The following is a 13,695-nucleotide window of genomic DNA, read 5'->3' as shown; positions in this document are numbered from 1 at the left end:
CCTCACAATATGTTCCATGCAGTTGTATTTTTGAGGAAAAACAATTAAATTAGATTATTTTCTAAAATCAGTCATCACTAGACTCAATTCAAGTGGACAATGCTCTCTCCAACAATAATTTCAGTCTACTGCAGCCATGTTGAATACATTTGGTGTGACGCATATTTGGGGTACCCGAGATAATTCTGCGGCCATCAGCGAGAATCATCTCTCCGCTCTCCACCAGGGTTTTGAGAATACAGGTGACGTTCGTAGGAGCTTTGTCGGCCTCGTCAATCACCAAAATGTGTCCCATCTTCACAGCCTTCACCTGCATGCACATGTCAGAGCCACTTAAACATTCCAAATAGTCAATGGTACACCAAGCATATCAGATTGTTTAAAAAAAAAAAAAAAAAAAACTCATCAGCAACAGACCAGGGGCGAGTCCTCATAAGTGATGATACCATCTCGGACTGAAGGCTGCAGTGTCAGTGTCTGCACCGTCGTATCCCTGCAGCAAGCACATGTATTGTATTATAATAAGAAATTATATAATACATAGTGCAATAATGCACTGTACTGGATGTTAATATAATATTATAAATAATGGGTTATCATTGATTAATAATTAATCATAAAATTCAGGTGACCTAGAAAACCGTAGACTGTTGCATTCACCCAGAAGAACATTTACATTTTTAATCTATGGGGTGCCCTGGGATGCGCTTCAGCGATGCCCTGGCACAGATATGAGGTGCCTCTGGAGAGATACAGTATTGCCAAGACAAGATATTTACTTATTACAAATGTATTATTTAATTCTTAATTACCATAATTTTCTGACTTTAAGTCGTAGTTTTTTGGGGGGGTTTTTCATAGTTTGGCTGGTCCTGCGACTCAAACTTAGCTGTGACTTGTATACAGTTATATATAGATATAATTAGAGCCCTGACTCACACCTAAAATACCTGTTCGTTCACTATTCAAGTCGACAGCATTGAGCCAGTTCTGTATGGAATCAAAAATTCCACTTCTTATTATGGAAAATGTTTTCTTTTTACTTTTTTTTTTTTTTTATTTGTAAAAAAGTTTAATACGTTGTGTACATTTCGTTCCAATTCAGGATGTCCCACTGTGTTCACAACAAAATCCCATTTTCTATTTTTATGTTTGAAGCCTCAAATGTGGCAAAAGGTCAAAAAGTTCAAGGGGGACTAATACTTTAGCAAGGTATTTTACAGTTCTAATTCCATCCATTCTCTGTACTGTTTATTCTCAAATTATTTTTCTAAAAAAAGGTTTGGTTTTAATAAGTGCAATTACATTTTTTACCTCTTACAATAATTCACAGAGTGTCACAAAACAAAATATATTTGTGTCAAAGTCATTGTTGTGCAGAAAATCTATCTTTTCACAAAAAGCTTATTTTATCCTTATTTTTTCTCCATCTTTGCTTGGTGTCACTCAAATTACCTATTTTCAAATGGTGATTACTGAAGAACGGAATAAGGGAGAACCATACTTTTTTTTTTTTTTTTTTAATGAAAGAATGAAATCAAATCTTTCATATGGTATCTACCATATTGGTGTAGCCATAGCACACAATATTCTGTTTGCCTTGAAAGATGAGTGAAAATGTTTGAAATCGACTGGCACTGTTGGTGTTGTCTTTTTGGATAACGTTTGGCAGTAAAAGAGTTAACTTGGCAAGTAAGTCCACATCAGTCAGATGTTTTTGCTGTTTTGCAAACACACCACACACTAAACTAGGTTGCCTATGGGTGGAATTAGTTCTATCACATGATGCCTCAATTCTAATAGTTGCTAGTTCAGGCAAACTAAATACAAAATGTCAAATGTCTTTTGTGGCTTAGCAATATATTAGCAAGAAGCTAATAAACAGTCGGTAGCCGACTGTCACTCACATCATGCACTCATAGAAATCGGTCTACATTTTCTGTTTCTCCTCTCCTTTTGTTTTTTAAAACTTTTTTAATGGGCACGTGGTGGCTTCTTTTCCATTGTACTTTTGATCCATCATCTTCATTTAAGTCTTGAGTCGAGACTCTCGACATCATATCTTAGCAATGCCGTCCGTTCACCCGTCAATCAACTTGAGTCATGTGACGTAAACAAGTTTGTTTATCCCTCGCCCCTCTCCCCCTTGCCTACCTCTGCAGTTGCAAATTGACCCCCGCGGCAAGTTGACATGATGATGAGGGCACCCCAGCACCTACTCCATTAACTCAACACGGAAACGTGCGGTAGTCTAGTAGAAAACTATCGAGTTTCTGTTTTTTTTGTTTTTTTGTGGGCACGACATTACATAGACTACGCCCTGTGTCGCCCACATTGCCCATATCAAAAAACGGCTCTGCATCCATCCATCCAGATCCCTAATCCTCATCACCAAACTAAAAATATTCTATCAAATTACAATCTTAACCACCTTTATTCCCAGTGGACATTCCAAAATTAACATAAAGTTGCCCCCCACTCTCTCTTATCCCAGATGTCCCGCTCTTCTAGTTGACCCGGAAGCTGTCCTACTTTCCTTCCTGGATGGCTTTTGCTTTTCTGAGCCACATCTCTGAAGACTTTCAGTCTCCCAAAAGCACGTACACACAGACACACACGTGAGACACACACACCCTTCCTGCCTCCTTTTTCCGCTGCTTTGATCTAATATTAGCTGCTACACTGAAGGGGACTAACCGGGTCATGATAATCATCCACTAAGATGCAGTTTTGACTTTCACAAGACTTTGAGCTCAACTGTATCTAAAAAAGTAGCCACAAATGGAAATCAGCATCATGTTGACGTTTTTTTGTTTTTTTTAAATCTCAAATTGGATTTGTCAACATTTTCCTCTCTCCAAAAACGGACCAACTGGCTCATTAGTAATGTTATATTAGTGACACCACCAAAACAAGGCTTTCGATTCAAACTACAATCAGTAAGCTCATGGGAAATAACACATACACGGATAGCCAAATACTGACGTTTTACAAAGAGCGAGAAATGCAATGACACCATGATGTTATTATTCAAGAAAAACAAAACAAAAAGAACTTGTTACTACTGACCTGTGCAGTTGTAGGTACTCTCTTGGTCGGTTCAGTAGGTGCAGGAATCGGTCCACTATTTTGTTTTTACCTACACCCTATGGAAGGAAATAAGACAAAAAAAAAAAAAAGTCTTGTTTTAGTTACAATGGTCTGTCTATAAAAGGAAAGTTATGAGGAGTCTATTCCATTCCATGCAAAGTCGAGAAATGCAAGCATCGATCAGTTTTGATGTTAACAGCTTGTGACAGGCGGCTCCTCTCTTCTCTGGGACTCCCACTGGCTTCCCACAGTGGCCTGCCTGTCAGACGTCCAGCAAGACGCCCTGACAGCCGCTAATGTCTTCGCTTGGGACAGAATCACCCACTCACTGCCCCATGTTATTATTGCAAGAACAAAGGCCACCATATTTTGGCTGCCATGTCCACTTCTTTCCTCTAACTCGGCCGGCTAAAACTAAACTGACAGGACAAAGCCTCCCAAAGGAAGTGCTTGACGTTTAATGTTTCCTTAAGGGTCAGAAGAGTTTCACAACTCTACTGTCCATTCCAAAGTACATTAATGACAATCATTGCTGTAAGCAATGCTTTAAGTTGGCTGGTACGCACCAGTACGAAGCATTAGCACTTCTTTACTGGGACTTCACATGAGCCCACAGTACATAATTATATGGGCAACAGTTGACAAGCTAACCGAGTGATATCTTCTGTGATTAATTGGGGGGCACCTATAAAGATGGATTGCACTGTGGTCATAGATTAAGTTCTGTTGGATACCTACCCCACAATAGACATGACTGACTGATTGCCAATAGTTAAATTACCAGTAGGTTTAGCAATTTGTCTATGAAGCTATGTTTTTAAGTAATGTAGGCCTGATATGTCAACAACTAGTGGGACACATTTTTCTGCACACAAATAAAATTTAGAATGGCTCAAATTCCATCCTTCCATTTTCCGACCTGCATATCCTCACAAAAAGTAATTTTCTTCATCAGTGACAAAGCTTACCTGGTTGCCGACCAAGAGGAGGTGCTCTCCTAATAGAAAGTCTTTTAACATATCCTCCATCACCATCATGTGCTGCACAGACACAGATAACAGACAATTAATTTAAAAAAAATTAGGACAGTAGAAATCCTTACAAAAATGTCGCTTCATTTTGTGCTTCAGTTCTGAAGACAGGAAGAAAGCAGGTCATTGGGGAAAAAAAAGTAGGACATCACTCCTGGCCCTCACACATGATGTCAACAACATCACTCTCAATTCCATTCTCAATATGGCACACAATAATGTGGAACGATAACAGCGAGCGAGAACAAACATTTCTAAGAGGGGGAATCTGGGCCACAGGACACGACTTCAGTCCTTCAAGATTGTAATCAATCAATCAATAGCAATGATTATCTGTCAGCGCTGGGGTGGTGAATGAGTAATTACCTGGGGGTTATCATAGAAGAGCACATCTGGAACCTTCATTTTCTGATTGGGTTTGTAGACAGGAGCGGAAACTGCGCCGATGGTGAGCACTCCATCTTTGACCATACCTGAAGAAAAACCAGGGCAATCATTCAATCAATGACATTTCAACAGCTCAATCAGTTTGATGCTGGGTGATAGCTGGTTACTGCGGGTGGTGTGCATTGAAAATGGAACACACACCAGACTTTTTTTTTTTTTTAAATATGCAGGGCTGGACAGTTGAACTATAGATGTGAACATGTAGTATACAAAGTGTGTCAATTAATTATGCGTAGATTTTCACTATTGGTTGGTTGACCTGGTCCCTATTAACCTGGCAATAGCCAGATTGATAAATGGGATTCACTCAAGAGAGTTCTCCACAATATCAATCTGGGACTGCTCCACGGTGATTTGCTTGGGAAAGGCGGGACATTCTATACAATACTTCGAGCTGATTGGATGATGCAGCATCTTGCTCACGTTTGTTTTGACCAATCATGGCAATGGATGAAAACGTCGTGTTTGGTCTTGACTTAGGAAAAGAAAAAAAAAAAGCACGAACATCTTTACTAGATAAAAATGCATGAAGCGTCGCTGTTCAACATTCAACAAGAAAACGGTGAGTATTTCTGCAAAAAACAGAATTATTTGCAGCGTCCGTTCGTCCATGTTATAGATTAGTTTGTTTCCCATGGTGTCGGCGCTTCCTGGTTTCGTCACAGCTGCATATCCCGCCCCCAAACACAATGTTGCTCTGTGATTGGGCCATCGGTGGAAATGAACGAGCTCGGTACAAGATCTCCTGAGTTTGTGAACTCACAAATACCGCAAGAATTCAGCTTGCAGGAATCGACTGTATTCTGTTTTTATTTACGTTTTACATAATGTCACACCTTCATTTGAATTAGCTTTTTTAGACAAAAAACAATTCACAGTCACATTCATGCCTACAGACTAGGGACGTTCGATACCGCTTTCTTTCAGACTGATATCGGTATGAGTACTCCAAATTTGAGTAGTCACTGATACTAAGTACTGATACCACTAGTATTTGTGATAGATAAAATATCCCCCAAAAAACGACAAATGAATTTAAAGAACAACCTAGATATCCCAATGTATATTTTTTTCCCTCAATTAAAATTTCCTGAAATTTATGGAACTAGTTCTAATATACCTATAATTTATCATTTCTGATTGGAAAGCATCGGTAACCGTCCCGAGTAGTAAGGCCGGTATCGGTACTCCCTGATCACTTCTACTAATTTCGAGTCTTCAATTAACCTAACAAGCATATTTTAGAATGTGGGAGGAAACCAGAGTACCCACACACAAGCAGAACAAGAACAGGCAACTTCAAACAGAAAGGTCGCAGCCTGATTTGAACCCATGACCTCAGATTTGTGAGACAGATTTGCTTACCAGTCAACCACCGTGCCACAATAAAGACCAGGAAATTGAATTAACTTTGAAATGGAAAGGAAGGTGTAAGCCATGTATGTATGTGACTGGGACGTACAACTAAAGTCACGTGTGTGTTCAGCGTCTGGAGACTCTTGTATGGAGCAGTTGGCAAGGCTTTTCTGAAGTGAGCCGCGGGCCAAACTGGGAAGAAACCTAAAAAGACAAAGTACTAAAATGGTGAGCGTCATCATATCTATTACTGTATTCGAGGAAAGTGGGAAGTCGGACTTCAAACCAGGAAGTGAACACGGGAATGCCTCTTTGAACTCGTGCATCCGAGTTGCTAAGTTTAAAATGACCATCTTAAATCTGACGTCACTTGACAATAGCGAGTCCCATTGAGAGAGAGAGACCGTGAATGGTACAATTTATCGCGTTTAGCCATCTTTGTTTTTTTTCCATTTGCCTCGAATGCTTTGAGGTGGGAACTGGGAGAATCCAAGTGGGATATGTCCGGCTTCCCATCGTTCTCGAATGTAGCTTATATACAGGCCTTTTTCTACAGGAGCTAAAGTGCATAAAATGTGAGGGTGCATGCAACCTGAGCACACCTCGAGAGGCAAGCCTTGTTGACAGCGTGGGCGATGCTCTCCTCGGGGTAGCGAGAGAGCCGGCGACAGATCCGCAGCAGCTGTCTGGTGGAGAGGGAGGAGGCCAGGGACTGTGCCTGGTGACACATGCAAATAAATGACGCAAATCATATTGGCACACGTGCACACAGACACACTTACCGTGGGGTCATTTGTCTGTCGCAGAGTGTGCGTGAGGTGCAGTAGCTGTTCGGCAGCTTCCTTTGGAACATTAGGAGACTGCAAAGTGAAATGAAAACAAGAGCAAGTGTATTTAGATAAAGTATATTGGAGCTTTAATTAGTCTATTTTCCTTTTTTCACCATATTAGTTTTTTGGGTTATTCCTTGGAACACAATTTTGGATAAACGTGACTATAGAAATGCTTTAAAAGACCTCTCATATATTTGTGTCAATCCCTTTATGTGTGCAAAATGTGACCTCTGCGACGGCACGTTCTGCATTTTTTTTTAAAATCTATTATAGTGATCATAATCATTTGACGATATACATAACTTAAATTCTGCTCTATATTTTCTTGTGTCGCATACCACACGTTGAGCCAAAGGATATCATTCAAATTCACAAGGGTCCTCGCTTCTTTATAGAAAATTAACCGTTGGAAAAAGAGCAGTCAAAGTATGCACACACAGATCTGACGTTAGCTACCGCAAACAATTTGGATTGGATTACCAGTATTCAAAAATCTAGAAATTTGCTACAGTATATATGGTGTCGGAAATCAGGATGTTTGTACTTTAAGTTACCTTATGTTATTTTTGCTTTCTTGTATCAGATATCCTAACTATCGATACAGTTCTTGGTTAAGCCAGATAATAGTTACTGAGAGTTTGAGGAAATATTTATTAAATAATTTGGATTATTGGAAAGATGACAAAAAACGTGAGATGGTTGTAATTTAAGACTGCTCTATAGATCAAAAGTGTTTTTGCTTGAATATAGGAGAATAAGCCTTGAAAATGTTAAAAGCTAACTTTTTACCAGGGACATACACTACATGTTCTCAATACGTTTCTTTGTGATGTTGCTAGTCAGTCAGGAGGAACGACAGAACTTGGAGTTACATGTAAAAAGATAAAAAACAAAACAAAAAAACAATAGGTATTTCTAAAATAAGTCACAATCAAAATAGGTCTTGCCAGAGGACGAATGCTTAATCACTGTGAGTATCTCACCAGTCCTTGCAGGAGGATGACCTCCTCGGCTCGGGCCAGTGGGCTGACAGTGTGGTACAGGAACATGGTGAGCAATTCGGGACCCAACCACTGCTGACCTTTGCTGCTGCTGCCACTGGTGCTTGCACCAGCACCCACAAGTGGAGGCTCAGCCAGGGCGAGCACTCGGAATGACGGGTGGACAGCAAAGATTGACCTGAAAAGACAGATACCAATGACACACTGGCTGCTGTGTTGAGAAAGAATGCGTGTGTGCATATGCGTGTGTGTGCGTGTATGCGTTTGCGTGTGGGTGTGTGTGGGGGTGTGTGTCACAGTCAATCTATGTCATGAAGAAGAGCATGGCTTTTGACAGTTGGCTGCAGAAGCTTTTGATTCAAGAGGACAGAGAGGACCATGACTGTAACCCCATAGAGACACCCACACAGCACTGGACTATATTTATACTGGTGGGGGAGGAGCATGTCATGCGAGCACGAAGCATCTCCACGGTAGAGAGATGAGTCTGAAGCTATCACTTATTGTTACACTTCAACCTGCACTGCATCCCAGCATGCATCCAAAAATGTGCAAACATTTCTGTGGCCAGCAGGGTCCAGATGTTCCAGGATAATTGTTTAAAACAACTTTCTGTTGTTAATGTGTGCAATTCTAAGCAATGGAGAAATCCTATATAGCAGAAAACAAGGGTTTCACAAAGCAAGATCACTTCCTGCTCTTCAAAATAAAACTTTCTTCTTTGCTTTTCCTATCACAAATACACAAGACTACATGTATGTTACGTATAAAGTGTATCTAAGTTATTATATATTTGCTAAAATGCTTCACACTCATATAAACTTTAAATGAACAATTTTACACCCATTTCTTAAAATGAACTATGCCAGACAGTGTGGCTGTGTTTTAAATGTGCCACACCGTCTGGGGCAAAAACAAAAACTTTCATTGCAAATAGATCATCACATGCTTACTTGCAACACACTGGCATCCAAGCAGACAAGACATGTTAATCTAAGAAAATGCATTCATAACCAGATAGAGAACAATCCCAAATAAAAAGAGAGAAAACATGACAATTGTCAGAGCATCTTTGCCAGTTTGTAACTGACAACTCTGCTCTCCTCGCTGCGAGTAAAAACCAAAAGTCTTGTCTTCTCATCCTTGTTTCTCTGTGTTCAACACGTTTTGGTATATAAACCTAACAATGTAAAATAGCCATAAAAGAAGTTGCCTTGGGCATGCATTACTCTGTACATGAGGAGAGTCAGGGTAGTGTACATGATTTGATTAATACTCTTTCATGAGAAATTTAATGACTCAAATTAAATCTGTTCCTAAAAACAGTTTCCTGTTTTGCATTATGTTCACTTTTTTTTGTGCATACCACAGGCACAAAAAAAAAAATGCGCAGGACATAATACTTACTATTTATTATATGTAGTAGCCACATCGCAAAATGATAGATTTTTGTTTTTTAAGGTCCTATATACAGTATGTCAAATTGAATTTAAAAATACTGCATCAAATATATTTATTCTGCATTACCATGTATTATCAGGGGCTTATGTGGTAGCACATACACTTTTTCTTTCTAATGTCATAATTCCATGCTGAAAAGAACTATGCAGACACATTTATGGATATGTATACCTCTCTTTGAGTTGTTCGTCGGTAAAGTTCTGTTCCTCCTTTAGTGCCTGGTATCTGTCCCACCTGAGCAGCCTGGTGCCATCATAAAGATCCAACTCTCTGTCATGAAGTAACCTGCAGCACACAACGCTGATGAGCTTTTGCTTCTCTACAACAATACTGAAATGTGTGATCAATTTTGGTCTTACCTTGATAGGACAGCCAGTGTTCCCAGGTTGACCCTGTGTATTCCATCAAGCAGCAGCAGCTTGCCCTCCATGGCAGCAGTGACCACCGGCGACGGACGCCATGCCGTGTCGCCGTTGGGGAGAGTGAACCTCTGCTGGAGGAGGTCCCTGGCTGTCATGTCCTGTCACAGACACAATGAGATTATATTGTTAAAAATAAATAAATAAAAATGGGAGGTGAAAATGGCTTTGAGGAATATTTTTGTAAGCATATAAAGATTATTGTGACTGAAAGATTGATTTAGTGACCAGAGTTCATTGTCATTCCTTCATTTTATATACCACCATTCACACCTATAGGCAATTTAGTCTTCAATCAGCCTACCATGCTGATTTGTGGAATGTGAGAGGATGTCGGTGTACCCAGAAAAAAAATCCATGCAAACTCTAAACCAAAAGGCAGAATATTTTTGCACAACCATATTCAGATATGCCAGGGGTTATATTATATACTTCCGTTCCACTACGGACCACCTCCAAGTTTTGATACATTCTGTTACATACAGTAATGTCATGCTTTGTTGCATTCATATTCACATTTTTTACCTGCACCTTTGCTACTTTTTTGGCTATTTGCCGGGTGCCCATGCCCTGTCACGTTTACCCCTCCCATCACTCCATGTTGTGAAATAGGGCTACCTTTGCCCCTGGAAACATAATATAACAGTTGCCTTATTTATTTTTTTACCTGGTAGAGCATGACAGGCTCTATGCTATAACCCAGCATCTCAGCAAACTCTCGAGCAATCACTGACTTGCCACAACCCTTAAACACACACAAGAAGAGCACATTGAGGCTTTCGTTCACAATAAACTCGATTTTTGTAAACGGTATGTGCATACTACCTTGGTTCCTATAAGACACATGTCCTTCACCATGTGCGACTGCATCATGTCAGCAATCAGCTGAGAGTGGCTAGGGGTGCTGATGAAGGTAAGGCTACTGTTAGGTGCCCGTGGTTCCTTGGTGCCTGCAGGGACCTGAATGTTCATTGAATATGTACACAACAAATAAAATATCTTGCTTTATTATAATTTTCGACAGCAGCATGAGATCAATATGAACAAACAACTTCTACTTTATATGATTCAGCGGCAAAGGCAAAAAAAAAAAAAATGGTTTAAAATCACTGGCACCTGGTAGAGATGTCGTTAAAAATAAATAAATAAATAATCCATCAATATTTTTTTTTTGTTTTTCTCATACGGTATATTATATAATTCAATGTAAAACAGATTTTGCATCTCACCGTTTTGCTTTTCTCAATAAAAGAGTTCACATTCATACAGTAGTAATTTATGTACCTATACTGAGCTCAACATTGGATAAAAAAAATAAAATAAAATACATAAAAATGTAAAAAAAACAACAACAACAAAAAACAACCTAATTCAACAATGAGGGATACAATTAAGTAGCTCTAAAAAATCTAGGCCTTTACAATTACAAAAGTGAAGCCATCAGATAAGTATTAAGTAGGTTAAAATTTTGGAAATGACTGGGTTTTTTTTTTGCACATTTGTGCCATGCACTGTTTAACATATTTTAATATTTCTTGAGTTATCTTTGTTTTATTTCCAACACTATGACTATTTCTCAGTTGTGAGGAAAATACATTATTAAAGTATTAAGTATAATTAAAAATTTTTTTAAATTATCTAATCTTTTAGTTTAATTTTAATCACCTGTTCCTGTTATTTATTCTTAGCACAGGAATAAAAGATAATCCAAATATTAGAAAATCAATGTCATCATGATGTAGAGAAGTTCTACATTACAACCACTTTTAAAATACGTTTTAGGAAAAATTTAAATGAACATTTGTAGAGGCAGGATTATGTTTTTCCATACAGTTTTAAATCAGCAACACGCTTTGAACACTACTTAAAACACATTTTTAAACACAAGGTAACTATATTTGAGCACACAAAAAAATTTGGAAACATGAAATGCATGTGTAAGTGCATTGGTGAGGCTCTCCTTTCCTACGCAATAATTGACAAGTCCATCCATCCATTGTTAAAATCCATAAAAAAAAAGACAGTGTAAACAAAAAGTTTTAAACTTATCTACCTGAATTGTAACATTTTTATCTGCGACGCGCAAGGTGACGTCTGCATAGTCTTCCGTGCCTGCTGTTCTGGACACACTGATAACAGTGCTGCTCGATGTCTTGCTATGGCCATCCAGCAGCTCAAATTTCTGTGTAAAAGCCAAAAAGTCTGCATGACTCATACAGGCATTCGTCTGACAAATTGCCATTTGCAAAGAATGAGATAGAAATCAGAGAGTGAACAGTGACCCATATCTTTCTTACACTGAGCACAGTCTCCACAGCGTTGCAACCATCCTTGCCCAGCATGCTATGGTAAGGGTAAAGTCTCTGGACCAGCTGCTGCGAGGACATCATGGGGAAAACATTCTAGGCCAATACAAGATAGATATTGATTAGGCAATCTACTCTTAATACATAACCCTTTTCTCAGAGAGGGGCAAAGCGGAGGTTTAAATGGGGTCTTTACCAGTACATTAAGACCATTAAGAAGGTTATCCACAGGAAAGTCAGGAAGGCCCAAGTTGGCTGATTCCTGGGAGCACAGTGTGGTAGCAAGTGACAAAAGCTGGGACACCCTGACACACAAACAAACTGCATGAGTATGATACAGTCCTACATGGTTTGCGCAACCCGCGTGCCTACACGTGCGCGCTTATACGTGCACGAGCTATGGCCAGTGAGATGTGTTAACCTGGCCACCCCACTGTAAAATATCTGGCTACGCCCCGGTCTGTTTAGGGAGTATGTTTTCTCTCCACAGTCCAGACACTTTTTGATTTGCCTGCTACTTTTCTTTTCAAAGTTAGATGTTCTCTGTTTTCTCAGCCAGCCATCTATGAAAAGTACTCAATCACCCAATAACTTAATTGATAGTGTTAAACGTGCTAGCCGTGTCAATAAAGGTTAGCTTAGCATGACTTAGTATGCATGGCTTCCCCCTTCATCAGAACAATACTACTAACATGTACGGTAGCTTACTCGCTGCCCCATTGGAAATTATTATTGACTCCGGAGCAATTCCGCAACATGTTTAGCCACAGCAGTAACCACGTGAAGCTCGTTGCTAAAGCTAGCTGGTGCAGTGCAAGGAGCACCGAGGTGTACCTTAATAACCTCTAACTAAACGTGATGGTTGACATGAGCGACACAACCCAGTGAAGCTTTGTAAAAGTCTGTGTAGTTGATTTTCAGTTTTGCTATTCAATGTGTTTTAATGAGGCACAAAATGGTACTTCTGCATCGCAAACTGCAATGCGAAACGGCTTATTTTGAGCCTTGAGATAGATACATCGCTGAGATTGTTAAGAACTTTGCCAAACTATGTCTTGATTCAATGAAGACAAAATAATCAAAAATAAATATATAATATTTACTGTATATTTTTAGATTAAGAATACAATACGAATACTGAATTTTCATCAGCACTTTTCAAGAACTTTGCAAACACAAAAAACTTTTTTTTTATGTTTTCAATTAAAAAAAAAAAAAAATTCCCACATTTTTGAAAATTTATCAAGGGGCCACTCAGGGTGTGGTTGCAGCAGCTCAGAGCTCATGTAGCTCATCTCTTAAATAATGCTCTTTTGACAGCAAAAATATGAAACATGGCTTTTAATAAAGCAAGTCTTTAAAGCTATTTAAAATGTTTATATTTTAGAGTGGCGCTCACCTCTCTGCCGCTATGTTCGGTCCGGCTGCGTACAGCAACTCCAACTGGTCCTGAAGATAAATTAACTTTTTTTTTATACTGTATCCTTTCTTTTGGAACTCAGATCACAGTGCATGAATGTACCTTAAACGGGAGGTAATAGATGTCTCTGGCCTGGAAGCGAGAGCGGAGGGGAGGATCCAGCGGGTTGCCTTTGTATTTGGGCACAGGTAGACCGAGGGCGATAACCCGAAAGTCCTCACTAACGCGGATGATTTTCCAGCTGTCAAGCTCCTCCTTTGTGTGCTCCTAGAGGTTGGAAAAGAAATAAACATAAATGTGATAAAGAGAAAAAAACGGATGGCAATTATTT

At 39.3% G+C, this 13,695-nt stretch overlaps 1 protein-coding gene across 2 annotated transcripts in view; it reads right to left on the bottom strand.

Moving 5' to 3' along the window:
* The window catches only part of vwa8 (von Willebrand factor A domain containing 8), a 64,983-nt gene that overhangs the window by 36,431 nt on the left and 14,857 nt on the right, over positions 1-13,695 (bottom strand). For both annotated transcript variants that reach the window (XM_077537074.1, XM_077537075.1), the window contains exons 6-23: positions 13,467-13,631; positions 13,344-13,393; positions 12,141-12,249; positions 11,936-12,040; positions 11,692-11,820; positions 10,464-10,598; positions 10,306-10,383; positions 9,579-9,739; positions 9,391-9,504; positions 7,741-7,936; positions 6,707-6,784; positions 6,527-6,642; positions 6,031-6,128; positions 4,488-4,594; positions 4,059-4,130; positions 3,070-3,146; positions 418-493; positions 175-310 (exon numbers count right to left, since the gene is read on the bottom strand). In XM_077537074.1, coding sequence (XP_077393200.1) covers positions 175-310; positions 418-493; positions 3,070-3,146; positions 4,059-4,130; positions 4,488-4,594; positions 6,031-6,128; positions 6,527-6,642; positions 6,707-6,784; positions 7,741-7,936; positions 9,391-9,504; positions 9,579-9,739; positions 10,306-10,383; positions 10,464-10,598; positions 11,692-11,820; positions 11,936-12,040; positions 12,141-12,249; positions 13,344-13,393; positions 13,467-13,631 — 2,002 coding nt within the window. The remainder of the gene's footprint in view (positions 1-174; positions 311-417; positions 494-3,069; positions 3,147-4,058; positions 4,131-4,487; positions 4,595-6,030; positions 6,129-6,526; positions 6,643-6,706; positions 6,785-7,740; positions 7,937-9,390; positions 9,505-9,578; positions 9,740-10,305; positions 10,384-10,463; positions 10,599-11,691; positions 11,821-11,935; positions 12,041-12,140; positions 12,250-13,343; positions 13,394-13,466; positions 13,632-13,695) is intronic.

Source organism: Festucalex cinctus, chromosome 11 (genome assembly GCF_051991245.1).
Source record: "Festucalex cinctus isolate MCC-2025b chromosome 11, RoL_Fcin_1.0, whole genome shotgun sequence".
NCBI lineage: Eukaryota > Metazoa > Chordata > Actinopteri > Syngnathiformes > Syngnathidae > Festucalex > Festucalex cinctus.
Note: the sequence above shows the minus strand (reverse complement) of the source record. Positions and strands in the feature narration are given on the sequence as shown.